The sequence below is a fragment of the Pseudorca crassidens genome, chromosome 6 (assembly GCF_039906515.1).
Source record: "Pseudorca crassidens isolate mPseCra1 chromosome 6, mPseCra1.hap1, whole genome shotgun sequence".
NCBI lineage: Eukaryota > Metazoa > Chordata > Mammalia > Artiodactyla > Delphinidae > Pseudorca > Pseudorca crassidens.
Window position 1 is genome coordinate 11,733,939 of NC_090301.1, and position 26,168 is coordinate 11,760,106.

At 46.4% G+C, this 26,168-nt stretch overlaps 1 protein-coding gene across 1 annotated transcript in view; it reads left to right on the forward strand.

Moving 5' to 3' along the window:
- COL4A4 (collagen type IV alpha 4 chain) overlaps window positions 1-25,775 on the forward strand; it is a 135,821-nt gene extending 110,046 nt beyond the window's left edge. Inside the window, exons 38-47 of the mRNA XM_067740375.1 lie at window positions 5,823-5,894; window positions 7,070-7,198; window positions 7,291-7,404; window positions 8,624-8,779; window positions 10,314-10,436; window positions 14,211-14,330; window positions 20,641-20,757; window positions 22,367-22,555; window positions 24,262-24,548; window positions 24,979-25,775. Of these exons, the coding sequence (XP_067596476.1) occupies window positions 5,823-5,894; window positions 7,070-7,198; window positions 7,291-7,404; window positions 8,624-8,779; window positions 10,314-10,436; window positions 14,211-14,330; window positions 20,641-20,757; window positions 22,367-22,555; window positions 24,262-24,548; window positions 24,979-25,242 (1,571 nt within the window). The 3' untranslated portion in view covers window positions 25,243-25,775. The remainder of the gene's footprint in view (window positions 1-5,822; window positions 5,895-7,069; window positions 7,199-7,290; window positions 7,405-8,623; window positions 8,780-10,313; window positions 10,437-14,210; window positions 14,331-20,640; window positions 20,758-22,366; window positions 22,556-24,261; window positions 24,549-24,978) is intronic.
- Window positions 25,776-26,168: the final 393 nt, after the last annotated feature.

A 26,168-nucleotide genomic window follows, 5' to 3' on the forward strand; every position in this document is an offset into this window, starting at 1 on the left:
GTAGCTCTATTTTTAGTTTTAAGAACTATTTTTTGTATCCTTGGAACCAGTATATTCCTAGTAAGTCTGTTGGTTGGTTATTGTAAGTATTTATTTACTTATAGAAATAAATAAAAATTTAAATATATTAATAAATTTTAAAAAATTTATAAATTTACTTTTATAAATAAATACAATTAATTAATTAATGGAAAAATAGAGAATGAACAACTGAACAAGTAGCTATGAGGTTGAGAGTCTGTCCTCACTTCGATCAATAGGTGAAGGGTCCAGCCTTACTTGGTAGGTTTCTATAACTGAGACCCCTCTCTCTCCTTCCTCCTTTTTCCTCCCACTTACCTTCTGCTCGTTGGCCCATACATACACTAAATTTTGGTCAAATAAAAAGTACTTCCTCTCAGAAGAATTGGAAATCCCTTCTTTTGGGCTTAGTCAGTCTATTGTTTTGCAAATCCAAGTAATGTTTCTCCACGCTCTCACCTCTTCACTCATCAGGTAGATTTCAAATAACTCCAGTTGTCCAGCAAGTAGTAGTGTGGTGGTGAGTATTACCTGGTGCCTCTGTACAGAGGGAAGCCGTTTAGTTTGAAGAGTTGGTATACTTACGAATTTCTACGCAGCCAAATAAGCAGACAGGAAAAGCTCCCACCACAAGATACCTTTGTACTGTCCCCCTTCCTCTTCACTGGCATTTTTAGTAATGTGAAGTATAGTGATTGGTGATAAATTTAGCGTTCCAAGCAAAATAATTTTGTATTTTTAAGAGTTTCACTGGTTCTTGTGGCTGTTTCCTGTCTCTGGCAATCCCTATAGCCCTGGCGGGATATTCTTTGATGCTCTTTTGAGTGTCTGGAGGACAAAATTGATAAAGAACCAAAAGAAAACATTTTCCATTACTTCTGCTGCATCTCCACTTCTTCCTACCCTCCTAGTTTAGTGAAATGGCAAGGATTTTCAAGTGTCCGGGTGCCATTTTATGCACTCAGTTTGACTAAAATGACAAGGTTCATGTCGCTATGGTTGATTCTTCCTTCCCTTGAATTAGTTCACATTTATCACATAACTTCAGTATATGTTATTAAAAAACTAATAGCTAATGAATTTGACCGAACAACAAAATTACCTCCAATTACATCATAATTCGATGTTATGAAATAATAAGTTTGTTAAGAAGAGAAGGTGAGAAAATGAATATATCAACCCACATATTCATACCAGTGCACAGACGGTTGCTGCAGTGATGCTTCCTGACCATGCAGGGACACTGTTTCCCTGCAAACAGCCCAGTGAACAGCACAGTCTTTAAAAAAAACCCCACGAAACAGTGAAATACATTCCTAGGAATGAAAACGTCTCCAATATAAATCCATTGTTGCAGTTTATCATGCTGATAGAAAAATGAACCACACTCGGGCAGAAACGCTTTGAACTGAGAAGCTAAATATTTGAAGTATGTTCTAAATAAGTCAAGGGGACTGATTATCTTGTTTGAACAAACCAGCTGCTGAACTCAAAGTTGTTTGCTCCACTGGAACGAGCCATATGGACTCTTGAGTCTTGCTTGTGTTCAATCAGATTTAAACTTTAACTTCAACATATGTAAAAATGGCTTGATGCCTAGACTTAAATTTTCCAGTACCTATGCCTCTAAAAGGAAGATGCTCGATTTCCTAGTTAGGCATTCATATAAGAATGTAATAATGGAGGGCTTCCCTGGTGGCGCAGTGGTTAAGAATCTACCTGCCAATGCAGGGGACACGGGTTCGAGCCCTGGTCCGGGAAGATCCCACATGCCACGGAGCAACTAAGCCCGTGTGCCACAACTACTGAGCCTGTGCTCTAGAGCCCGCGAGCCACAACTACTGAGCCTACGTGCCACAATTACTGAAGCCCGCACGCCTAGAGCCCATGCTCCGCAGCAATAGAAGCTACCTCAGTGAGAAGCCTGCGCACCACAACGAAGAGTAGCCCCCGCTCACCACAACTAGAGAAAGCCTGTGCACAGGAACAAAGACCCAACGCAGCCAAAAATAAATAAATAAATTTATTTAAAAAAAAAAAGAATGTAATAATGGAAACCTAGAATGATAAGCTTTAGCATGAGAATGTGTAAAGAATGTGGACTGGGTTATTTTGGTGGGTGACAGGTAAACTATTTCATAAGAAAAAAAAGCACCTAGAAATGTCTTTTGTCAGCATAGAAATGCGGGGCACCTTACAGCTGTGAAAACCACAGAAATATCCTCCCTCCTTTTATGCAGCTAGTGTCCTCCCTCTCCCGCCTCCACAGCACTTACCACTCTTGAGGTAATTGCCTGTTCGTTCTGTCAAGTCAGGGATTGTTTCTCTCTTGCTCTCATTGTCTGGTCAGCTCCTGTCACTAAGTGCATTTGGGGACTGAAACTTCGCTGTTAGGGCACCATGTCTTAGGCTCTTGTGTGTCCCCTTGGTAGGCACTCGTGTATTTTCTGAATCAAAAAAGAATTCAATCAATTATTTCAGAATCTGTTTTGATACGTTTTCCACTTCGTTCAACCTTTACCTGTAGTCACAAAGAAAGGTCTCTCCCTTCGGCTTTCAAGTTAGGGTGACCAGCTGTCCCGTTTTGCCTGGGACGGAGGGGGTGCTCAGGACACAGAACTTCCAGTGCTAGAACTATAAGAAAGTCGCCGGCAGTCAGGGACGAGTTGGTCACACTAGTAAAAGTGTACACCTGTTAAAGGCCCCTGGGGATAGAGTAGCATTTTCAGGCTTTAGAACAAAAGAAAACCTCAGAGAGGGAATCCAGTCACGAAGAGTCACCTGGCTCACATAGATAGAAGCTGGTATTATGATTATGGCTGGGGTGGGAGAGTAGATTCTCTGACTAGAGGGGGGGCACCCTGGCCTGTGAGTGCAGCAAGATGCGGCCTTAAATGATGGTTGTTAAGCCCGAGGATGACCAGAGAGGTGAACAGAAAATGCTCATTGCCAAGGAATGTGCTTTGTGAGACTAATTGCCTCTCCTCTGCCTGGTATATATTTTATGCATGAACAACTTTTTGATTTAGAGATGGGATGGATAAAAAAGAAGCTTTCAGTAAAAAGGAAAAATTGCCCTGAAAACCCTACCCAGATGTAGCTGCATTCAATTTAGAAAGGTAACATTGCGTCAGATAAGGGTCAGCCAGTTCAACGATGGCGAGAGGCTGAGGCTGTGACAGTGCAGGACCTGGATGTGTTGATGTGACAACGGAGAGTTGGCAGGAGCTGAGACGTCCCACCCCCAGCCAAGTCCCCAAGCCATCAATCTTGGTGGCTTAAGCTGGAGATCAAAACACAGTGAAATAGCAGAGGAGTCTCAGAAAATGTCTTATCATTTCAGATAGATGGCAATAAGTATCCAGATTTGGCAGTTGAAGGTCTGTGTGTTCTTTTGGTGCAAACTTGAAACATTTGCTCATAAATAGGAAAGAGAATTGGAGAATAAGCTCAGCCAGAACTGATAAAAGTGGTTAGGAAATAAGAGCTTTAGGGAAAAAAAGGGTGCGTTCCCCCACCCTGCTTTTTTTTTTTTTTTTTTTGGTGCAAGACAATATGGCTTATTCCCACCAATCTAACGTTTAGATTTAAAAAATAGAATAACTCTGTTTCTAGTACTGATAAAAAATAAAATGGAACCAACTAACTGTTCCATCGTCCAGTAAGAAGTCTACAGAAGACTTGCTTTAATGAAGAGATAATAATTAGCACTTGAATTCTTTATATGCAAATGGATAGCACTAACTTCCTCAAATCTTACTCATCCGATAAATCTATCAATGAAAGATATGACATGCAAATAGAGATTGGAATCCACCCTTCTTTATAGCTTCCTCTCCACCTGTTCAATCCCTCACCCTCCCTGTTCCACACTTGGTCATTCACTCATTCATTCGACAAACATTTATTGAGCACCTACTGTGTGTCAGGAGATATGCTAAGTGGCGGGATAGAACAACTAATAAGACCTGATCTCACACTCAGTTAATTCATCCAAAGTAAACCAGCCACCGCAGACAGGATTGTTGTACAGAGTAGGATGGGCCTGGCAGAAGGGCATTGAGGGAGCTCTACACAGGTGTCATGGGGGTAGATGAGGGGTACTTCTCTGTGTTCGCCATAAGCTGAGGGTGTGATTATCACAAATTCGAGGGCTGGGACCCTTAACTGAATGAATGGCTGGCTGTGTTCTGAGGGGCTTTTAGCCTCAGATGAGAAAGAAAAGTTTCTGGTTGGAAGATCCATTAATGAAATAGGAAGGTTACCAGGCTTGGCCAGGGGCTGAGGAGAAGATTCTTTCTCCCCCATCAATCAGTGGGACGTGGGTGCAGCACTTGGCAGAAGCGCAGCAGCTGGGAGATGTTCTATGTCTGTTAGTTATCTGCCTCTTCCCCCCACCCTTCCCTTTACTTGCTTCCTACAAATCTATATATTTATATATGGCAAATATATATAACGTATTATGTATATGCTGTATGTATTATCATATAAATATAGATACAAATACCTATATATTTATCAATCTATAGATTTATAGGTGTTCGGCTTTCAGTGACAACTTATGTAAAGTCAGATTAGTAGATGGCTCCTTAGAGAACTCTATTGACACCTGACAGAAGGTTCTGGAAGAAGATGCAGGCATCAGCGAGATCCTGTCTAATTACAGAGAATGGAGTTTGCATGATCATCGTGAAATACACTTACTAGTTGCGAAGAGGCATCAGAGTGGTTCTCTTTGGAAGAAGGGGTGGCAGAGGAACAGCTGTAGCCACACCTGACCTGCAGGCCTGTTCTTTCTGAGTCACACAGGGCTCAAAAAATCAGTAGGGTGTGTATTCCCCAGGGTGCCACCGTCCCCACCTGTCCTTAACTGTCTTACTACCTTTATCCAGATAGATTCTGAAGAAACTAGGATCTGCAGACCATGGAGTGTGGGAAGATCCTGGGCCTGGGAGGAAGGAGGAAGGAAGAGGGCGTTTGCTCCCAGCCAATCCCTTTCCTTGTCTAGGATCTTTTTTTTTTTTTTTTTTTTTTTGTGGTACGCGGGCCTCTCCCTGTTGTGGCCTCTCCCGTTGCGGAGTACAGGCTCCGGACGCGCAGGCTCAGTGGCCATGGCTCACGGGCCCAGCCGCTCCGCGGCATGTGGGATCCTCCCGGACCGGGGCACGATCCCGTGTCCCCTGCATCGGCAGGCGGACTCTCAACCACTGCGCCACCAGGGAAGCCCTAGGATCATTTTATTGTTGTAAAATTGGAGGTCATTTCCTATACCAAGATTCAGTAATTCTAGAGTCTATCTGATTAGAAAGAGAGAGAAAGAAAGAGAGAGCGAGAGGTTCATGATACGGTCATAAACCAACAGCACTGTGTTAAAACCAAAGCAAGTTATGTGATAGGATATATGCCCGGCTGAGGGATGGCGTGGGAGTTTGGAGTTTGGGGTGAGCAGATGTAAGCTATTATATAGAGAATGGATAAACCACAAGGTCCTACTGTATAGCACAGGGAACTCTACTCAACATCCTCTGATAAACCAGAATGGAAAAGAATATATATATATAAAAAGTAGATATGTGTTAAGCCGTCTTAACAGAAAACATCCATCAAATGAACGTATTTAGTGATGACCACTGGCATGGATTCTGCTTTGATAGTGATGTTCGGAAGGTGAGGTCTCCTGGTTCCTGCCTGGAGAATCTGTGGGTCCCCGTCAGCTAACCCTCCCCTGGACTGTGCCTGCAAAGTACAGCCAGAGGATGTACCTTGTGTACTTTGTGTCATAGACCTGTGATGTGTTTCAGGTCCCTCCGGGTCGCCCGGCCTGAACGGCTTGCACGGTTTAAAGGGTCAGAAGGGCAGCAAAGGCGCTTCAGGTAAGAGAAAACCCTTTGCAAGAGGCTGAACAGCAGGCAGGGGACCACGAGAGTCCGCTGGTATTTCCTCCCTTCACAAAATTCGGATGCGAAACTAGGACAGTGGTTTAGCTCAGATTCACAATGTTGGAACTGTTTTTAGTGCTGGTGATGACATATAAGAAAGACACTTGAGAAAACCCAATTTAAGCAGGAATGGTTGGTTAACAGTGCCTTTTGTTGATACTGCTTGTGACTGTCTATTAAAAATACTCTGAATAATCGCTTAGGTGGAGCTAGCTTCCAAAATGTTACGAACAACCAATAAATAGTCGGGATTGGGGGGTATTGTTTTGTTTTATGTATAGTCGTACCAAGTACAACCACGTGGGTCTAATTAGTACTTCTAGCATCCTTCAATAGCCTGCTGCTAAAACAAATTACCTGAACAAATTGCTGTTATTTTTGATACCACAAATAGGCTAATCATCAAGATCTTAGCTTGTTCCATTATTTGGATAGAATGCACATCGGTTGCATTAGTTTCTCAGGAAAAGAGCTCGCAATCAGACAAGGTAGCTGGAATCAGACATGCAGATTTGGGGGGCTGTTGGAAAAGGATCGGATTGCCGTGCTGCGTGGTTTGAATCTGTTGTTGAGGAGGGACAAAAGCTTGATACGGTTTGGAAGGTCAAGAAGTAATTTACCTCACTTAGGATTCAGTTAGCAGCTCTTCCAAATAGTCTGGTAAAACGTGTGGCCTCTCCAAGAAACCAGTGAAGTTCTGCCTTGTCAGCGTGAAACTGCACATTCCTTCTCTTTATTTGCCGGTTTCCACCTTAAATTTCAAGCCAGTTTATTGACAGTCACTCATCGTCGGATCTCATTCGTTTCACTCTTTCCACTGTAGAGGTTGAAGGGTCAGTATTGTCAGTAAGCTGTTGTGTTTTTAAATCTGGGAAATAACCATAAAATAAATCAAAGCTATGCTGGACAAGTGTGACGGGTCATAAGACAGGAGACGCGACCCAGGAAGGGTGTGCGGCCATCTGGGTCACCGTTACAGCCAGTGTTGAGCCTCAGCAGGGCCGGCAGCATCCCTGTCACATGACTATTTAGAAGCAGTTCCTTTCCAGGCCCCACAGCGGGGACACACCAGGAGAAGACGCAGTGCTAATGCTGTTTTCCTCGTTAAGGTTCCCATAAAATGGGCCCACCTGGTCCAGTGGGAATGCCCGGGCCAAAAGGCGAGACAGGAGACCCCGGGAGCCCAGGAATTTCTCCTCCAGGACTTTTTGGAGACAAAGGTCCCCCAGGTCCCCCAGGTAAGAAGCAGCATGCTTTTCCCTTCTCTCAGTAACTAAACCCAAGCCTTCCAAATGTAATGAGACTAACAACTGAACATGTCCCTTCTCAGGGAGACCTGGACCGCCTGGTCCTGCAGGTGCCCCAGGAAGAGCTCTTAAGGGTGACATTCCGGACCCGGGTCTGCCTGGAGATCAGGGACCTCCTGGCCCCAATGGTCCAAGAGGTATGAGAAGAATCATGGCAAAGGATGGTGATGCCCCTTTCCTTAGATGCTGCCAGCTCTGTAAGGATGGAGGAGCAGAGAGTGGCCGAGTAGAAACCCCTTAGCAGCCCCATCGATTTGGCAGATGGAAACGGGGGGAGTGTGGGCAGTGGCGGGCTCCCAGGACCGGTGCTTAGGCCCCTCACACTTCTGTTTCAACTCCATCGGACCACCTCTGACTCAGAGCAAGCCTTTCCCATTGTCGGCTCGATGCTGAGCGTGAGGGTGCAGGAGTGACAAGCAGGAGGCCATCACGTGGGTCTCAGCGTCCGCACAGAGAGCACTGCTTCTGGCCCAGGGTGACAGGACCCAGGCCTGACTCACACACAGGAACAGTCTCCTCATGTGCTGCTAACATTACGTGTTGTTCCTCGCGTCACTTCACTGGGACAGACTCTAGCCAGTCAATATTTAACAAAGTAAGACTGGACCAGAGATGGTCAGGGGGTTGGAAAAAGAGTGTGGCTCAGTGCAATTTTTTGCCAACTGGCAGGCGATCACATTCCTGCTAGCTCACAGAACTCTTCCAGAGAGACAGAAACCTTAAAATCTTCAGCATTTTAGTAAGGGTAGGATAAATATATAGTTCTCTCTTACACTGAGAAAAACAAAAATGCTCAAAAATGTGCTGAGAAGTTTAGAAGCTAAGTAGGAATTGAATTGGGGCTCAATTCCCATGTGTAGACTCTGGTTTTCAAATAGGATTTTAAATTTAATTGAGCGGATATTCCTTTTTCATCAGCCAGATTTTCTTAAAAGCCTATTATCTCTCTCTCTGTCCACCCATCCATCTACCCATACATTCATCTACCCATCTATCCATTTACCCATCTGTCCATCCATCCATCCATCATCCATCCATCCATCGTGTGAAAGCAGCAGGATGGCAATGCAAGACAAAATCATAAACTGATACTGCCAAAAGGAGTGGCTCTGAAAGGAAGGGAGGCTTTGCTTAGCTCATTTTGTTTAACAGTTACTAACAGACTATTCACACCATTTCTCAACTTGGGCTCCAGTATTAGACATACTGTTTCACCTCTGATACTACTGACTTAGTTATTCTAATTCCTTGCATCCCTTGCTTGTAAGCCATTAAATTCCTTTCCTTAAGAAGCTCGCAGGCAGCCAGCATGCACATTTGACTGAAAGAATCTTTTTGCCTACTCTCTGTGGTCAGGAATACCCGGGCCTCCAGGGCCCCCTGGGAGGGTTGAACTTCTGAAAGGTGAACCAGGTGACTGTGGTCTGCCGGGGCCTCCAGGTCCCCCAGGCCCACCAGGCCCTCCAGGACGCAAAGGCTTCCCAGGATGTGATGGAAAAGACGGCCAGAAAGGTATGAATGCAAGCGGTTCTTTAAGTAGTACTGGATGACTTTCATTATTTAGCCCTTAAGGGTCTGGGGTGTGCACCACTATGAGGTATTTCTCATTTCCTGTGGAAATAGTGACTACATTTCCAAAATGTCCTGACTTTCCCAGAGTCCTAAAATTTGGGTAATAGTTGGACAAGTAAGAAGAAGAAACACAAGTTCATCTTTAGCCCCTAATAACATACTTGATAATCTTCTAGACAAGAGCTAAACAATAGAAATGTAATGCAAGCTACGTATGTAATTAAAAGATATAGTAGCCACATTTTCAAAGTAAAAAGAAACAAAAGAAATTTTCATACTTTATTTTATTTAACATAATATATTCAAATATTATTTTAACATAAAATCGATATGCGTTCTCAAAGGGATAATTAGGTCTGGCTGTACAAACCTGGTTCTTGTCCCAAATAAGACACTCCTTTCTGCTGCTGAAATCTGGTGTGTATTTTACACTGACGGCACAACACAGCTTGGACTTGCCAGTTTCAAGTGTTCAGTAGCCGCATGTGGTTAGTGGCTTCTGTATTGGACAGTTCAGTTTTAGACTGCTGACTTTGTGTTTTTATAATCACAAAAGAGTCTCCATTACTGAATTCCCCCAGTATTTAAGGCTAAAATATTTATTTTAACTAATTTTTACCTAACTGCTAATGTTTGGGGACCTTAGTTTTTGGTTACGAGAATTTTAGAGAATTATGAGGTTCATAGGACATTTTGTTGAGAAGAGACCAATAAAGCTTATCCATGTTACCTCCCTTATGTCATAAATAAGGAAGCTTGATACCAGAGAAGCAAATGTTGGGCTTCCCTGGTGGCGCGGTGGTTGAGAGTCCGCCTGCCGAGGCAGGGGACACGGGTTCGAGCCCCGGTCTGGGAAGATCCCACATGCCGCGGAGCGGCTGGACCCGTGAGCCATGGCCGCTGAGCCTGCGCGTCCGGAGCCTGTGCTCCGCAGCGGGAGAGGCCACAACAGTGGGAGGCCCGCGTACCGCAAAAAAAAAAAAAGCAAGTGGACTTGGGTTGGGATTCCAGGGAGGGCTTCCCTGGCGTGATCTGCACGCTACAGAATGAGGAGCACTTGCTGGACGGGGGGAAAGGAACAGTATGTGCGAGGCACTGAGTGGCTGGTGTGGCTGAAACTGAGAGAGTGAGGAAGAGGGGGTGGGAACTCAGGGTCGGTGGTCTCCAGACAGTGGAGCATCTTTCCTTATTTTTCCTTTCTGTCGCGGTCCTTTGACTGTCTCCAGAGAAAGTTGAAGATGACTGGGCTCTTCATTCTAATTTAGTTTTGTCTCAGTCATGGAACAATATTCCTTAGTCCGGTTGATGGATAGTTATGTTTCCTTCAGACAGAGGCAGCTCTTCTCCACCTCGCAGAAGAAGCTGGCTTTGCCCTGCATTTTGCTGGAGTGAACCTCTGAATTCAGCCCATTGAGCTGTCATTATCTTTATATTGCTTCCTTCTAGTGCCCTCCTTTTCATGTGTTTGTTTTAGGACCAATGGGATTCCCGGGGCTGCAGGGGCCACCTGGAACTCCTGGGCCACCTGGAGAGAAGGGTTTACCTGGACCTCCGGGCAGACAGGGGCCCTTGGGTCCTCCAGGTAAGCTTCTAATGCCTAGTCATCTCCACCCAGCAACCTCCATACAGTGTTTTATTGAAATATTTACGATGAGGGTCATCTTTCAGAAGGTAATTATCCTGAAATTACCAGTAAATTCTAATAAGTTAAGCTTTTTCTGATAAAGATTATGTTTATCTCAGGCTGCACTACAAAGTCTCAGGTTTGTTAAACTTATTTATTATCAAAGCAAGTAAGTTTGAAAGTTAGGAGTTGATTTTACATGTACTATTTCTAAGGTAAATATCCATAAATCTGTGTTCCCTCACACAGGAGGCAAAGACTGATTTGATTATCGTATGTGAAGACTGTATAGTCAATTCCTGCCCCCAAATTCCCTCCTATCGATTCTCCTAGATGTTTTATTAAACTTTTCCTGTAAAGTACATTAGTTGCTATGAAGATGAAAGGCTATTCGATGTAAGCTCTGTAGACAACAGGTTTTCATCAGAGAGTCAAAATAAGCAACGAAAAGGTTGGAAGGGCAAACAGACGTGTATTTGAGATTGGCAGAAGTAATACCTTTGAAGATCCTAAATCAATACTATGACAGTACGGTGTCAGTTCAGAATATCTTGCAGTCTCGTAAATGAGCCCTCTAGTCCAAAGAATGAGTACACTGCCCTGCTTTATGATGGATCACAGAACAGCATGATAAAGAACTTATACTATGATTCATCTCTTATTTCCTTTCTGTGCATAATCTACAAAACTTGGCAAATTAATATGGAATTTTCAGAAGCCTTCGAATGGATGGAATTTCTACATACATTAAATGGGGGCATATTTGCCGTAAGAATTCAACTCGAATTTTATATTGTGCAAGGGAGTTTCACTTCAGGACTTTGTAGATATGAAAACTCCATTAATCATAGATGTTCTTGTCAGTAACATTGATGTGGACTTTTTATGTAAATAAGATGCCGTCCTTCTACTTGTCATTTCACTTTTGTCCTAATTCACACTTTTATAATCTCTTTCTGCCGTATGAAAATCGTTGTGTGGCCTCATTGTGGCTTTGGATCTCTCCAGGCTCCAGAGGTAAGCATTGCTATAAGATGAATCATTTCCTCTAAATCTCATTTGCAGTCATGTCCGTACTTGCCTTTTTCACTGTATGTGTGAGTGCAACTCGTTGCATTTGTTTAGATGGGGTGCTGTAATTATATTAGGTTTTAATGCCTTTGCTTCCTCGTTACAGATATGGTAACCCCATATTAGAGTGCCCCAATGCTGAGCCTCATTACAGGTTGTCAAGGCGGCGTAGAGACTCAGCTTATAGAATTTCAATTCAGGCACAGAGTATGAGTGCTTTCTCTGTGAAAGTCTACAGTACATACCAACGCAGGTTTCCTTTCTAAATTCTACAATATAAATACAGAGAACGTCCCTAAAATAAGTAGCATCAACAACATGAAAAGCTGGGTCCTTACTACCCAGTAAGGGGCTGTGATGAGCCTTTCCCATCACACCCAAAGTCCACTGTCAAGGAGCAAGTTTCTTTGTGTGTTAAAATGAAAATGCCATTATTCTTTTCAACTAAGTGTTCACTCAATCCTCCACAATGCGAAAGCAACATATGATTTTGTGTCTGGCATTTTTAAAGAGAATAAAAAGAGTTTCTCAAAAGAAGAAAAGAAAAATCGTGAAAGTGTGCATTTCTTCTTTGCAGGCGTCTGTTATTAACCCTAAGGAACGTTGCCCTGAATACAGACACCATTTATTATTTTTAGGGCCCTTACAAGAGATACCTCGGCCCCTTTCTTTCAGCTTCTGGTTTGTCAGAAAGTAAAGAAATGCAAAATCAGAAGTTTAAGAAATCCTGCTATTTTAAATGTTTATATTTTTAAATTACTATTGTATATTTAATGAGTTTCACTTCAGTCCTTTTAGTGTCTCTCTGACTGTATATATAAACTCACTGGAATATAACATCAACATCCTAAATGTGACGTACCAGCCAAATGCCCGCCCATCCTCCACTAACCTGCTTCCTCCCCTCTACCCTCACTGGTGAATTCCCACCATAATGCACCAGATTATCCAGGGAAAGTAGGAAATACCTACATGCATCTCTCTCAAGTCCCTCAGAGCGAAAAAGCCAAGTTTTACATTAAACTGTATGTACTGTAAAAAGGTCTCTAACTTGGTGTCACTTGTGGTTTCACACCATATTTTCGAGGAGGTTAAATTCCAAACAGCTTATAGGGTTCTAGTTCATTTTTCCACAGGCAGAGTAAGTACCGTGTAGACTACATTGTCATTGTGGCCAGGTTTTCTAGGATTTTCTCACTGCTTTATCACTGTCCTTAAAATTATTTTGCACATTTGTATGAATTTTAAGAAAACCATAAGTAATCAATGATGTGTTTTACAATATGTTGCATTTCTTAGAATTCACCACGTAGGTGTTCAGAGTTCTCAGGGAAGGCATTATGGGGTGCGGGTGAAGAGGGCAGTTTTGGAGCAAGGATGTCTTGGAGTTTTATCTAGACTGTGCCACGTAGTAGCTTCGTGACCTTAGGTATGTTGCTTATTTACCTGAGCCTGACTTTTCTTCCCTGTAACCTTCTAATGACAGCAGCACACACACACAGGCTGGGTGGGAACATTCACTCATAAAGCACTTAGCACGAGGTCTGATGCGTGATCCAGTAAGTGTTAGCTGTTAGCATTGTGGCTTAGTGTCATTATTTCTTTTTCCTTGTGAATGTTTGCAGGGTGACTGAATGAAGATTTAGCAAAAAAAAACCAAAACACAGTTTTTAGAGCTGTGAATGTGCCCAAGAAGAAAAAACATATTAAACCTTTAGGGCAGTGGTTCTCTAAATGAGATTCCCCATGTCAGCACCATCAGCTTTACCTGGGCACGTGTCAGATATGTAAAATGTTGCCCCGCACCTCCAGACCTACTGACTCAGAAACTCTGGGCTCTAACAAGCCTGACAGATGATTGTGACGTGCTGACGTCAGAACTGCAGCGTTCCGGTGGTGCTTCTTAGCCCTAGCTAATATTGGAATCATCTGGGGAGTTTAAAAAATTAGTAATGCCTGGGTTCCACCCCCAGAGATTCCTTTTTAATTATCTAGATGGGTTGCTGGCAGCGGTATCTTTGAAAAGCTCTGCAGATGGGATTATTGTAAAGTCAAGCTTGAGGGCACTGCCCGGGCCACATCCTATACCAATGAGACCAGTATTTCTGGAGTGGGATCCAGAAATCTGTATTTTTATAACTCGCCTGGATAATTCCAACGTGCACTCAAGGTTGAAAGTCACTGCCTCAGTGCCTCTAGCAGTCCTGAAATTGTCCCCTTGAGTACCAGACACTCTGGAAACCCAGGTGGCTGCAGTGTAGACTGATGAATTAGGGTGATGTTAAGCTGAGTATGAGGAACACACCGGGACCTCTCCCCATGCCACCTGTGGCCAGCTCCTGGTAAGAAACGGCCCAAAGATTGCGGATCCTGTGAAGGTCACCACGTGATCGCTGTCATGGCCCATCTTCACTATTTCATACTTCTTTTGCTTTCTCTGAGATTCCCATTCACTCACTCATTCAGGCATTCAGTCATTAACAGAAAGCATTCTAGAAGTTTTCACAGTGAACAAGACAAAGCCCCATCTTCACAGAGCTGACACTGGATGCTTGAAGATGCTCGATAACGTTTCAGCGTAGTGTCAGAAGCCCATCCAGCTCGAGACGGCAGAAGGACCTGGTTCATAAGCATTTGAATCCCTCACACAGGTGGTGGTTCTAATTGCAGGTGAACCTGGGCCCCCTGCAGACGTGGATGCTTGCCCCCGAATCCCGGGGCTTCCTGGGGTACCAGGCCCAAGAGGACCAGAAGGAACCATGGGGCTCCCCGGAATGAGAGGCCCCCCAGGACCAGGTATGAACCTCACACTGATTGTTTGTTACTGGCAGCACAGGTTGCTGAAATGAAAATCTGGGTGTTTGCTACGTAGCTTTTGGTATGGAGCCGCAACAACTAGTGGGGATGAAGCAGTGGAAACCTCCTTCCCCTTAAACATCTTCTCTGCATCTGTCCAAAGGTTTAATCATGTAGTAACGGGATCGACACATCCCTTCTGTTGTGATGAGGAACGCCTACTTTAATCTTTTACTTGTGGGCAGCTTTTGGGCATAAGGTATTTCTTTTTTTTTTTTTTTTTTGGCAGTACGCGGGCCTCTCACTGTTGTGGCCTCTCCCGTTGCGGAGCACAGGCTCCGGACGCGCAGGCTCAGCGGCCACGGCTCACGGGCCCAGCCGCTCCGCGGCATGGGGGATCTTCCCGGATTGGGGCACGAACCCGTGTCCCCTGCATCGGCAGGCGGACTCTCAACCACCGCGCCACCAGGGAAGCCCGGGCATGAGGTTTTGAAACCTCTTAGCACCACAGAGTAGATGCTCTGTGAGTAGTCATTATTAGGTGTTGATTTGACCTTGAATTAAAAACAATTGAATTGGGACCCAGTGGAGCAGAACAGCCTACAGGAAGGGAGAAGGAGGTGTATCACTTGGAAGAGGAAAAGGGAAGAGGGGGAGGGTCACGATAAATTATGGCAAAGATCGCGTCATTCATCTAACGGATCTGAGCATTGCTCAGTCATTGTCAGGGTGGCAGGATTCTTATTTAAGTATTTAAACCAAACCATTCCTTTAAAAGGTGCCCTCCCAATGGTTTATTTTCTCTTCATATATCCCCATCTCATTGGGTAATTTACAAAGAGATTAGAGAGTTTAGGCTGGTCATCTAGAGATAACTTATCTTTTTAGACCAGTGGCAGTGCCTGTGGTTCTAGATACCAAATTCTAGAAACAAATGTGCAAATTAGCCTAAGAGGCATGAAACCGTTCCTCTTCCTGGCTTTCCCACTGCCCAGCTGTGGCTCTGGCTCCTTTTGGTTCAGGGCCAAAGAAATTGGAAGTAAAACTGAATTTTGCACCACCTGTTTTTCCTTGTGTTTCCCCAAACTCAAGTAGCTAAGGACCCAAGAGATGTCCCGGTCCGCTGGAGTCTGTGTAGTTCTTGGGTGGCATCCCGAACAGCTCTGGAGCCTTGTTTATGTTAGTATGGGATTCTGTTGTTTGTGTTTGCTGCATTGCATCTGTGTTTGTGCAGTCAGTTAATTGAGTGTGGATGGGAGCAACTTCCTTTAACGGCCCACGGGCGCTGGGAGTTGAGAGTAGTTACTTTTTTTTTTTTGGCACTCTTTGCATGAATAAACCCTTAGTCAGTCAATAAACTCATCACTCAACCTTATTTTAAAACCAAGCTGCCTTGTTGTGTATATATCTGCAATATTGAGGGCTGGTCCCATCCCCCCTTTAAAAAATTAACTTTCAAGTAGAAGATGTGGCCTGTAATGGGTTTCTGCAAATTCATTTCAGAGAATACTTCCAGACCCCCTCTACTCTTTTTTTTTAATATTTATTTATTTTTGGCTGCGTTGGGTCTTCGTTGCTGCACGCGGGCTTTCTCTAGTTGCAGAGTGCGGGGGCTACTCTTCATTGTGGTGCGTGGGCTTCACATTGCAGTGGCTCCTCTTGTTGTGGAGCACGGGCTCTAGGCGCGCGGGCTTCAGTAGTTGTGGCACGTGGGCTCAGTATTTGTGGCTCGCAGGCTCTAGAGCGCAGGCTCAGTAGTTGTGGCGCACAGGCTTAGTTGCTCTGCGGCATGTGGGATCTTCCCAGGCCAGGGCTCGAACCATGTACCCCTGCACTGGCAGGCGGATTCTTAACCACTGCGCCACCAGGGAAGTACCCCTCTACTCTTTATAAAATGCAGTACTAGGTGTTGTGGGCAATACAGATGTGAATGAGATGTGGGTCTCACAGCCTCATGGTAGACATAGCTGGCAGATCATAAGTAATTCTAAATAATGGGAAATTATAATTCATGTTTTGAAGGAGTTTCAAGCAAAAGGCATTAGGAAAACGGGTTGGGGAGAGGTAATTCCAGCCTGGAGGATTGCGGGACTCTTAAGACCCCAGCAAGAGCTGGCATTTGAGCAGAGCTTGTAAGGAGAGATTGGACTTTGAGAAACCAGAATTGTCCAACAGGGAGATGGCAGGAGCGCAGTTGGGGCAGGTTGGCCTAATAATCCAGAAACTGAGAACCGGCTACATCTTTGCTGCTCAAAGTGTGGTCTGAGGACCAGTGGCAACTGAGGCCACCCCCCAGACCCACCTAATTAGAATCTGCATTTTAACAAGATCCCCGGAATATTTGTATATACATTCAAGTTTGAGAAACCCTAACTATATTATATGAATGCTGTCCTCAAAAGAGTCAGCTAAGGGTGATGCCTTCTTGAGTGACTCAGTCCTAGCTCTAGGTTAAAGTCACCTGGAGGGGCTTGAAAAAATATTGATGTCCAGGGCTCATCCCAGACCAGCAAAACTCAGAGGGAGACAGGGCCCGAGCATCAGTGTTTTGAGAAAGCTGCCTGGATGACTGTAGCAGGCAGCCAGGGCTGAGACCCATTGCTTCACCCCAATATCATTAGAGACCAGATAGGTAGTTGGGTTCACCTACTGTGGTGGCTTTGGAAAATAACCGAAGAAAGTGACAAAGAAAAAAATCAAATGGGCAAATTCTGCACACTTTAACTTAGTAGTTATCTTGGGCACATAAAAGATTCTCTCTGCATAGATTGTGAGCTTCTGAAAGAGGGCTGACTGTGTCTGTGGTCCAGGTGTGATCACCTGTCATCTCGAATTCCTCCTGACTTGGGGTCGGATGGGCTTATCCAGCCGCAGGTGGCCACAGAACGGCCGTCTCTGGCTTCCCGTGCCCTCTCCTTACTGACGTCACTGACCCTGCCTGCTGACAGTGGGGACACCCCGAGGCCACCGTTGTGCCACAGAATGTGATTGTTATGTTAAAAAAAAAAGTGCACAGTCCTTCCCGGCAAGCATCACCCACTTTCCCCAGCCGTCTAACAGTGTGGGCTGCACTGCTCTGTGGTCCAGCTTCCCTGGAGCTCCTTTTGGCCCTGCTGTGTACCCGCTCCCAACCCACTGCTTTCTGTGGGGCCCCCTCTTCTCTGATACAGCCCCCAACCCAGCTCCTGTTGTAAAGAACCCTCGTTGCCAGCAATGTATTCCTTGGTCCCCTCTCCCTGTCTGCTCCCACTGGCCACCCTAGATGCATTGGCCGTGCTATCCAGTTACTGAAAAGTGACAGGTATATTCTAAGGGTCTAAAGTGGCCCAGCCGTGATGGACTTGCGTCATCTGTCCTTTTCTGAAGGCGATTCTTTCAGCAGGGTGTGTGGGGCTGTAAAGACCACCCCAAGGTTTGTTGTGAAGGATCAGCTGCCCCTGCAAAGTACCACCTTCGCTTAAAATGACATTGTGGTTTTCTTCCTGTTTTCCCTCAAAACCTCTTTCATTGCTAAGCTGATTTTGTATCCAAGGGCTGCCGCTGAAACCTACATAGAGAAAAACGAAGTTCTGATTCTTTGCTACCCAGTATGAGTGGGTAATGGCCACTCTAAGTAAAACTTGAGTCTGTTAAGAGCTCTCGATCACAGAAGGTCTAATGCTTCTCTACTCACACATCTCTTTTTTTTTTTTTGCGGTACGCGGGCCTCTCACTGCTGTGGCCTCTCCCGCTGTGGAGCACAGGCTCAGGATGTGCAGGCTCAGCGGCCATGGCTCACGGACCCAGCCGCTCTGCGGCATGTGGGATCTTCCCGGACCGGGGCATGAACCCGCGTCCCCTGCATCGGCAGGCGGACTCTGAACCACTGCACCACCAGGGAAGCCCCACACATCTCTTTGATCTACAACTTTTCCTTCCTGGGTGGCCCTCAAAGGCTGAGACTTCCTGTGATGAACGCAAAAGTGGTTTCCATTCTGGTTTGAACGGTCACTGCCTAATGGACTTCCCAACATCCTGTTGGGAGCGTTTATCTTCTAGTCAACACGTGACTCTCTCAGAGGAGGGACTCCATCCAACATTGCTGGGCTTTTAGACGTAGGTCTGTTCTGTAAAACAAGTTCCAAGTAGAAAGCTCTGGGTACACAACTCGAGTTAACAAAAGCCTTCCTTCCTGACTCTCAGAAACGTCATCTGCTGACAATTTCCCTTTGTCTTCCCCTAAAGGGAGCAAAGCCTCTATTGTAACATCTGGCAGGGAACTCTTTTCCAGACGGGGCGGTGAGCTCGTCGCATGTCCATACTTGGGAAGGAATGTCTGCTGCCTTGTCTGTGATACGCCCATTGCTTCACCGTCTCATTAGCCCTGGGCAGCCCTTTCCAGGATCGCACAGTAGCCACGTGTTGGAATCACCTCGTTGGGTGGGAGAGAAAAGAGTGCTCTGAGCTCACCATGCGGGCTTAGGTTCCTTCCGAGATAACGGATATTCTCTTCGAAGCTGGTGGAAAGAGATGCACCAACTCGCGTACCGCAGTGCCATCCAGGAAGAGGCTTCTGCCCAGTTAGACAGGGGAGGGCGTCCCTCCCCTCCATGGGGAGGAGAGGTTTCCTTTCTCACTTACTGAATGGTGACCATGTAAGAACGTAGTCCAGGCACTGCAGGACGTTCCAAGAGAATTTATGATCCAAGAGGAGACAGAGTGACATCACAGCACCCCGAAAGCCAGGACTGCCCCCGACGCCCACGCTGAACGTAGTGCGACCAGCGTCGGGTGTAGGGGTGGTGGTGGCTGCTGGATGTGGGATGAAAAGAGGAGGTTTGTGGGGGCCACTCTGGCAGGCGATTTTAGGACAAAATGTAAAGGCAGTGACGTTTGGGGGGCATGTACTTCAGATGGCTTTAAGGGTGCCTGTGTGAGAGCGGAGTCAAGTGAGATGTCTGGTCCCCTGAGTACGGCAGGCCCTATGCCACATCCTCAGGTGGCCCCCGCTGCCTTGAAGAACACGTCCCGGCATGGAAAAGAGGGGCAGCTACTGAAGTGAGCCCTCTTGGACTTAATGGTTGGTTTTAGGCTAATTTGTGGCAGAGAGAGGGATTGGACAGAGAAGACTGATCGAGAAAGGGAGAGAGGGAGAGAGAATAGAGGTAGAGAACAGAAACCTCGAGGGACTCGTGATTCAGGTAATTAGGGGAAGGGCTGCAAAGTCCCCCACAGGCAGGGACTAAATCTGCTACCCAGACCAAAGGAGATCGTGGCTAATGAACTTATGTCGTGGGCCAAAAGGAGCCAAACACTTAAAGAACCGCTCGAGTCTCAGTGTGACGGCTGGCCGCCAAGGCTCCAGGGAACACGCCTGAGCCCTGGTCACCAAGCAGGGTCTGGAGATGGATGGTGCAGCCTCTGCCCTCGGCCTGCCAGGCCTGTTTCCTCACTACACGTGGTCAGCACCATGGCCTTTCTTAGCCTGCGTCTCCCCACTGGTAGCCTGGCATGTGGGAGCACCTCGTCACGTGGCTGCTGTGAAGACTGAACTGGATAATTCACATAAAGGGGTAGCACCTTGTAACCCTCAACAAAGAACTGTTGTTAAAAGTTGCTGCCCTGGGCTTCCCTGGTGGTGCAGTGGTTTGGAGTCCGCCTGCCGATGCAGGGGACACGGGTTTGTGCCCCGGTCCGGGAAGATCCCACATGCCGCGGAGCAGCTGGGCCTGTGAGCCATGGCCACTGAGCCTGCACGTCTGGAGCCTGTGCTCCGCAGCGGGAGAGGCCACAATGGTGAGAGGCCCGCGTACCGCAAAAAAAAAAAAAAAAAAAAAATTGCTGCCCTTGCTTTAAATTTAACCTGACTCTCAACTAAATGCTATTAAGTTTTATTCATTCCTCCATTCAGGCTTCCAAAAAATTATTCTTAAGGAAAATATTTAATTACAAAAGCCAGATGTGTTCAATGTTAAAAACAACAACAACAACAAAAAAAAACCCAACCAGGTCAAATATACAAGACTATGAAGAAAATGTGAAAATGTCTCACTCAACACCTCGCTGCTCTGGCTTCAGATCCTGACTCTGCCCATTAATGATTCATTGGCCTTAATTGATCAAGTTACTTGATCTCTTAGAGCCTCAATTACCCCCACTGCCAAGTGGAGACAGTATAACCCCAACTTCAGGTAGCTGCAGGGATGGAATGAGCCAGTGCTGCTTGGTCCAAATGGGAGGCCCAGGGCTGACACGAGGAATCCACGCAGTAAATCCTAGCCTAGTGGGTGTCACATTGCTGTCATCATCACCATTGTGAACTTCCCTGCAGGGTGCAAAGGAGAGCCCGGGCTGGATGGCAGGAGAGGCGAGGATGGCCTTCCAGGGTCCCCTGGGCCTCCGGGACACAAAGGTGACATGGGAGAAGCGGGCTGCCCAGGAGTACCAGGTAAGGAGTTTCGGTTTCTCTTCTTTTCCCTGGCACAGTGGATCTAAGACTGTTTACAAGATCCCCTGGCCTCTTAAGCATTTGCCTTAGACATCCACTCACCAGGCTTTAGGGAGACAAAGCAACAAGAACAGAACAGGATGTGTCCTCCACATTTTAACTGATACTCGACCATCATAAAAACAGGTCAAGCCATTATTTTCCCAAAACACTGTACATTAACCTAAAAGGCTCTGCCATTTCCCCAGGTAAGCCTGGCATTGGCTGTGTGACTGCCACTGAGAGGCTGTGCTGAAGATCTTGGGGACAGTGGGGGTGGTCTCACATCTACAACTGACTGAATCACTTGGCCTCTGGTTTTCTGAGTTCATTCATCTTAGCATACAGCCATCAATCAACTTATATAGAATACAAGGCTGTTCCTTAAGAGAAATATTTGAGAGTGGGCCTTGGATGAGAAGAGATAAGACTCTACAGAATATAAATTTGAACGATAACACACTAGGCAATATGTTAGGGCCCAAAGGCTCCCAGATACCCTCTCATCTTTGGAGAGTATCTGTCTGGCAGTACCGGGTTACTAATGAGAAGCAGGTGAAGGGGTGGGAGAGGGACTGAGGACGGGGCACTGCAAGAAAATGGAAGCTGCAGTCCAAAAGCAGCAGCTCAGCTTCGGCTCTGTAGAAATTGTTGCCACGTAGAAATGCGGGCTCAACGTTCCCTACACTCTGCTTTTCTAGCCGGAAATCTTAACTCATCAGATCTTGGTAAGTCAAACAAAACACATGAGCACGATGCAGTCCGCGAGCTACCACTTTGTAACTTCTGGTGTATAGATGAGAAGAGCTGCCAGTCTTCCAGAAACAACACATTTTTAAAACACCGTTTGATTTCAGAGTCTAACCTCACCTTTTGCTTTTGGCAATTAGAAGTAGCCACGGGCCTTCTTCCATGGGTCAGCCCTTTAGAGATGCCAAAGGAGAGGCTCCTGCCCACATTCTGTACAACCGTTCATTTCCCACCAGCCACTTCAAGAGTTCTAGAATTCGGCCCTCCTTCCGCCTCCCTCCCTTATAAAAGAAGAGCTACAAAGCCAAACATATGGATTCCAAGCCCTTGTCCTTCTTAGAATGGAACTGACGATATGGCAGAACAATGGGACAGGTCTGGGAGGTGTCAGAAAGACTAACTTTGAGATTCGCCTTTTCAGAGAGCAGGTTCCCAGTCTAGTCGGAGGGGTCTGGGAGATCCTACATGGGGTGTGTCATTCCAGCTCTTTTCTTCTCAGCACTTATCACTTATTAAGTATTTCACAATTTACCTTTCGATTATGCTTACTGTCATTTCTCTTCTTTGAGTAAAACGTAAGCTCTAGGAGGCCAGGGATTTTCATCTGTTTTTATGCTAATGTAAGACAAGCAGCTAGAAGTTGCTTGGAACAGGTCCTTGCTGGATGAGTTGCTGGTGTACATTGCAGTTGTGTGAGGGGGACATTCCTCTCTGCTCCCTGAGTACTTAGCACAGCAGCAGACGGGGTGGTGTTAAGAATGCTTGTTAAACTGAACTCGCTAAATGGCCTTTATTTATTTGTGTTTCTTTATTCCTCCAGGCCCTCCTGGGCCCGTGGGGGATCCTGGGCCCGAAGGGTTCGGCCCTGTATACCCCAGTGGCTTCCTCCTGGTTCTCCACAGTCAGACAGATGGAGAACCCACCTGCCCCGCGGGCATGCCCAGGCTCTGGACCGGGTATAGTCTGTTATACCTGGAAGGACAGGAGAGAGCTCACAATCAAGACCTTGGTACGTAGCTGGCACGCGGTCACCCAGATTCATTGCTTAAGAGCAAAACTTTGGGGTTAGTTTTACGGATTCATCAACATCTTAAACGATCAGTCATCTATGGGATTTTTTTTCTTTTTCAACTACCATGCTAATTCTCAACTAATTCTGTTAAACCTATGATCCTGAGAGGTGCCAAAGCAGCTCATTCTGGCTATAGTTATTATTATCTGACTACTTATTATTAGTTAAAAAAAATAATTCTTAAGGGTAACTCTGATATAAAGTGCAATTTTTATTTCTCAGTGTAAATGATTTGATCAGGATATGGTTGGTTCCTGAGTTTAGATGTAAAATGGTACCCTGGTGGTTATATGGTGTGGCATTAGCCAGCATCAACTCCTCAACCTACGCCAATTTTTAAAATTGAAATACATTTGACATATAACATGATGTAAGTTTAAGGTGTACAAAAGTGTTGATCCGATATATCATAAGATGATTCCACTGTATCGATAGTTGCCACCTCCCTCGTATCACATAACTATCACTTCTTTTTTGTGGTGGGAATAATTAAGATTTAATCCTTAGTAAATTGATGATTAGGATACAACATTGTTGTCTATGTTCATTCCACTGTGCATTAGATCACTAGGACTTATTTATCTACTGTTTGCAAATTTGTACCTTAAGCAACATCAGAACTTTATTCAGGGAGTTATCCTTGGCACTATCTGTCAGTTTTCAATAGTGGATTTGTGAGCCGCAGGAACTGATTTTTAAGCCGAGGGTTGAGTCCCCCCGCCCCCTGGGTGCTGGCACTCGTGGTCTCCCCGAGATAGTGGTGGCTGGAGTGGTGGGTGCAGGAGGGCTGTGCCCACAGGGACAGCTGGTGTTAAGGTGAGTCTCGTCACGGCTCTCATTGGGCTGTGACACCCCCCCCCCCAAGTCCATAAGGGTGGTGAAAGGGTGCAGGCCTAGAGGGGCAGCTACTTACATGTGTACCACGGGTCACCTCCCCTGCCCTGGTCTAACCAGAGCCACCATGGCCTCGCTCTGCAGAGCTTTGGGAATAAAATCCAAACTCCTTAACAAGGTGGACAGAGCCCGCATCCTCTGGTCTGATTTACCTTGGGATGCCCTTGAGACAGACCCAGACCTGCTCTCCCCACCTTCCCCCCAGTGAATTTCTTTGAGTTCTTTGAGCTCCATGCCCCCTTACTACCCCTGGCCCTCTTTACTGCTGTATAAATAGGCCTTTCCTTTGAATGGTCACCACCATCTCCAGACCCGGCCAGATCTTTTTCATAATTCAGGTCCTAGCGTAGAGTCACTTTTTCCAGCCATCCTTCTTGTAAGCCCCAGTGCCTCCACTTCTCAGGGCTTGTGCTGCTGTGTTCCCAGGGCCCGTCTGCCCCTCACGTTCCCCCATCAGGCCGGGCTAGGAGCTTCTTGAAGCTCTCGGGGAAGAGCTGTGCTCACCTCTCCCTCCAGCACCCGGCCTACTGCTTGGCTCCCGAGACAGTGACAAGTGGCCGAGGGAATGCGGGCTGGCCCCTGAGACCGCGGAGGCGGCCCAAGTGGTCAGGGGCACACCGTGCTCTCGCCGCCATAGCAGCAGGCTTTGGCCAGAGCCTCCCGATGCCAGACCGTGTGCGCGCAGATGGGCCGTGTCGGGGAGGCCGCTTCTGCACCCCGCACACCATGCTGCTGCCTTCCCTCCCAAGGCCTGGCGGGCTCCTGCCTCCCCATGTTCAGCACGCTGCCCTTCGCCCACTGCAACATCCACCAAGTGTGCCAGTACGCCCGGAGGAACGACAGGTCCTATTGGCTGGCGAGCGCCGCGCCGTTGCCTATGACGCCGCTCTCGGAGGAGGAGATCCGCCCGTACATCAGCCGCTGCGCCGTGTGCGAGGCCCCCGCGCAAGCCGTGGCCGTGCACAGTCAGGACCAGTCTGTCCCGCCGTGTCCGCGGGCCTGGAGGAGCCTCTGGATCGGGTACTCTTTCCTGATGGTGAGCCCCTGCGCGCCCGCCGTCCCTAAACCCCCTTCCGTCCGGACTGGACCGAAATTCTGAGAGTCCTGTGCAGACCGGACGGCAGTAGGACATGGGGTCACGAAGGCCACCACAGACTATAGCCTGTGGAGATGCAGGGCCACTCTTTTTTCTTATTGTCCATGTTTTTTTGTTTTTTTTTTTTTTTTTAAACTTTGGTAGAATTTGGAAGATGGGTTTGCATCAGCCCTCAGCGAAAGTGGTTTATTGTTGCATGCACACCCCTCACGTCTCCCGCGCCTCCTTTCCTCAGCAGATTGTAGTTTCTCCCTCCTGGGATGATTTTCAGGGAAAATGTAAATCAGGCCCAGACCTCGGCGTGTCACTGGATGGGTAGGGGGTTGTCTGCAGATGTCTGAGCCCTAATTCTCTCTTGTTGTCCGGGTAGCACACAGGCGCTGGGGACCAAGGAGGCGGCCAGGCCCTCATGTCACCCGGCAGCTGCCTGGAGGATTTCAGAGCTGCACCGTTCCTTGAATGCCAAGGACGTCAGGGAACTTGCCACTTTTTTGCAAATGAGTATAGCTTCTGGCTGACAACTGTGAGACCTGACTTGCAGTTTTCCTCAGCACCCTCACCGGACACCTTGAAAGAAAGCCAAGCCCAGCGCCAGAAAATTAGCAGGTGCCAGGTCTGTGTGAAGCACAGCTAGAGAACCCGCCGCTTGTCATCAGGTCACCAAGAGAAATTTGCTAGGAGGTGAAGGCATCCTAGGCTGTGCTAAGAGATTCAGTGGTGCTCATCTTGGACTCCTGGTTTAGCTGTTCCTTCTGTTTCGATGTGGTTGTTCCCACAGTACTGTAATCCCTTCCTCCGTTTGGGACAGATTAAGCAAACGCTACACGTATGGATTTGTTTGGACCTACCAACCTACATGAAACCCGGATATTCTTAGCTGGCTTTATTTAAAAGTATGCTAATTCAGGGGAAGGCAAATAGATGATACAAATTACATTACTGAAAACGTCATTCATTGGTTAATAGCAACTCAAACAATTGAAGTCAATTACTCTGTAATACAGTGGGCTTCTGGATGGATTTTACAGGAAAAAATAAATAGGCCAACAAATGAAACTAGAAAGTAGAGATTTCCTACGTTTCAAAATGATTTCCTCTGTAATCTGTTTTTCCATGCACTTTAATTGTAAAACTATGACCCACGGAGATTAAACAAAAATCCACACAGCCAGCCTGAAGAGTTCATTTCAAAGCAGAATGAATCATTATGCCAGGAAGGACCACGGTCGCTGTATTCCAGAGATGCGACATTAGCATAAAACACATCACAGATGAACATAAAACATTATGTTCTCTTCTGCATTTTTCAGAGAACAGAAATGCCTGCTTTGGCAACCCTTTGGAAAAGTAGCAATTATGGGAAAATATACGTCCAGTGAGGGATTAAGAGTCGAAAAGCTATTAATGAATATTAAGGCAGCGATTCACAAGAATTGACTCCCCACTGCCGTCAACTTCCAAACAGACTGCTTTTGCCCAGTCGGGGTCTGGCTTGTCTTCCAGTGTGCGTGCTAATGGGACTGGAGCCACATGGAGCCATGTTCACATAAAGCATCCTGT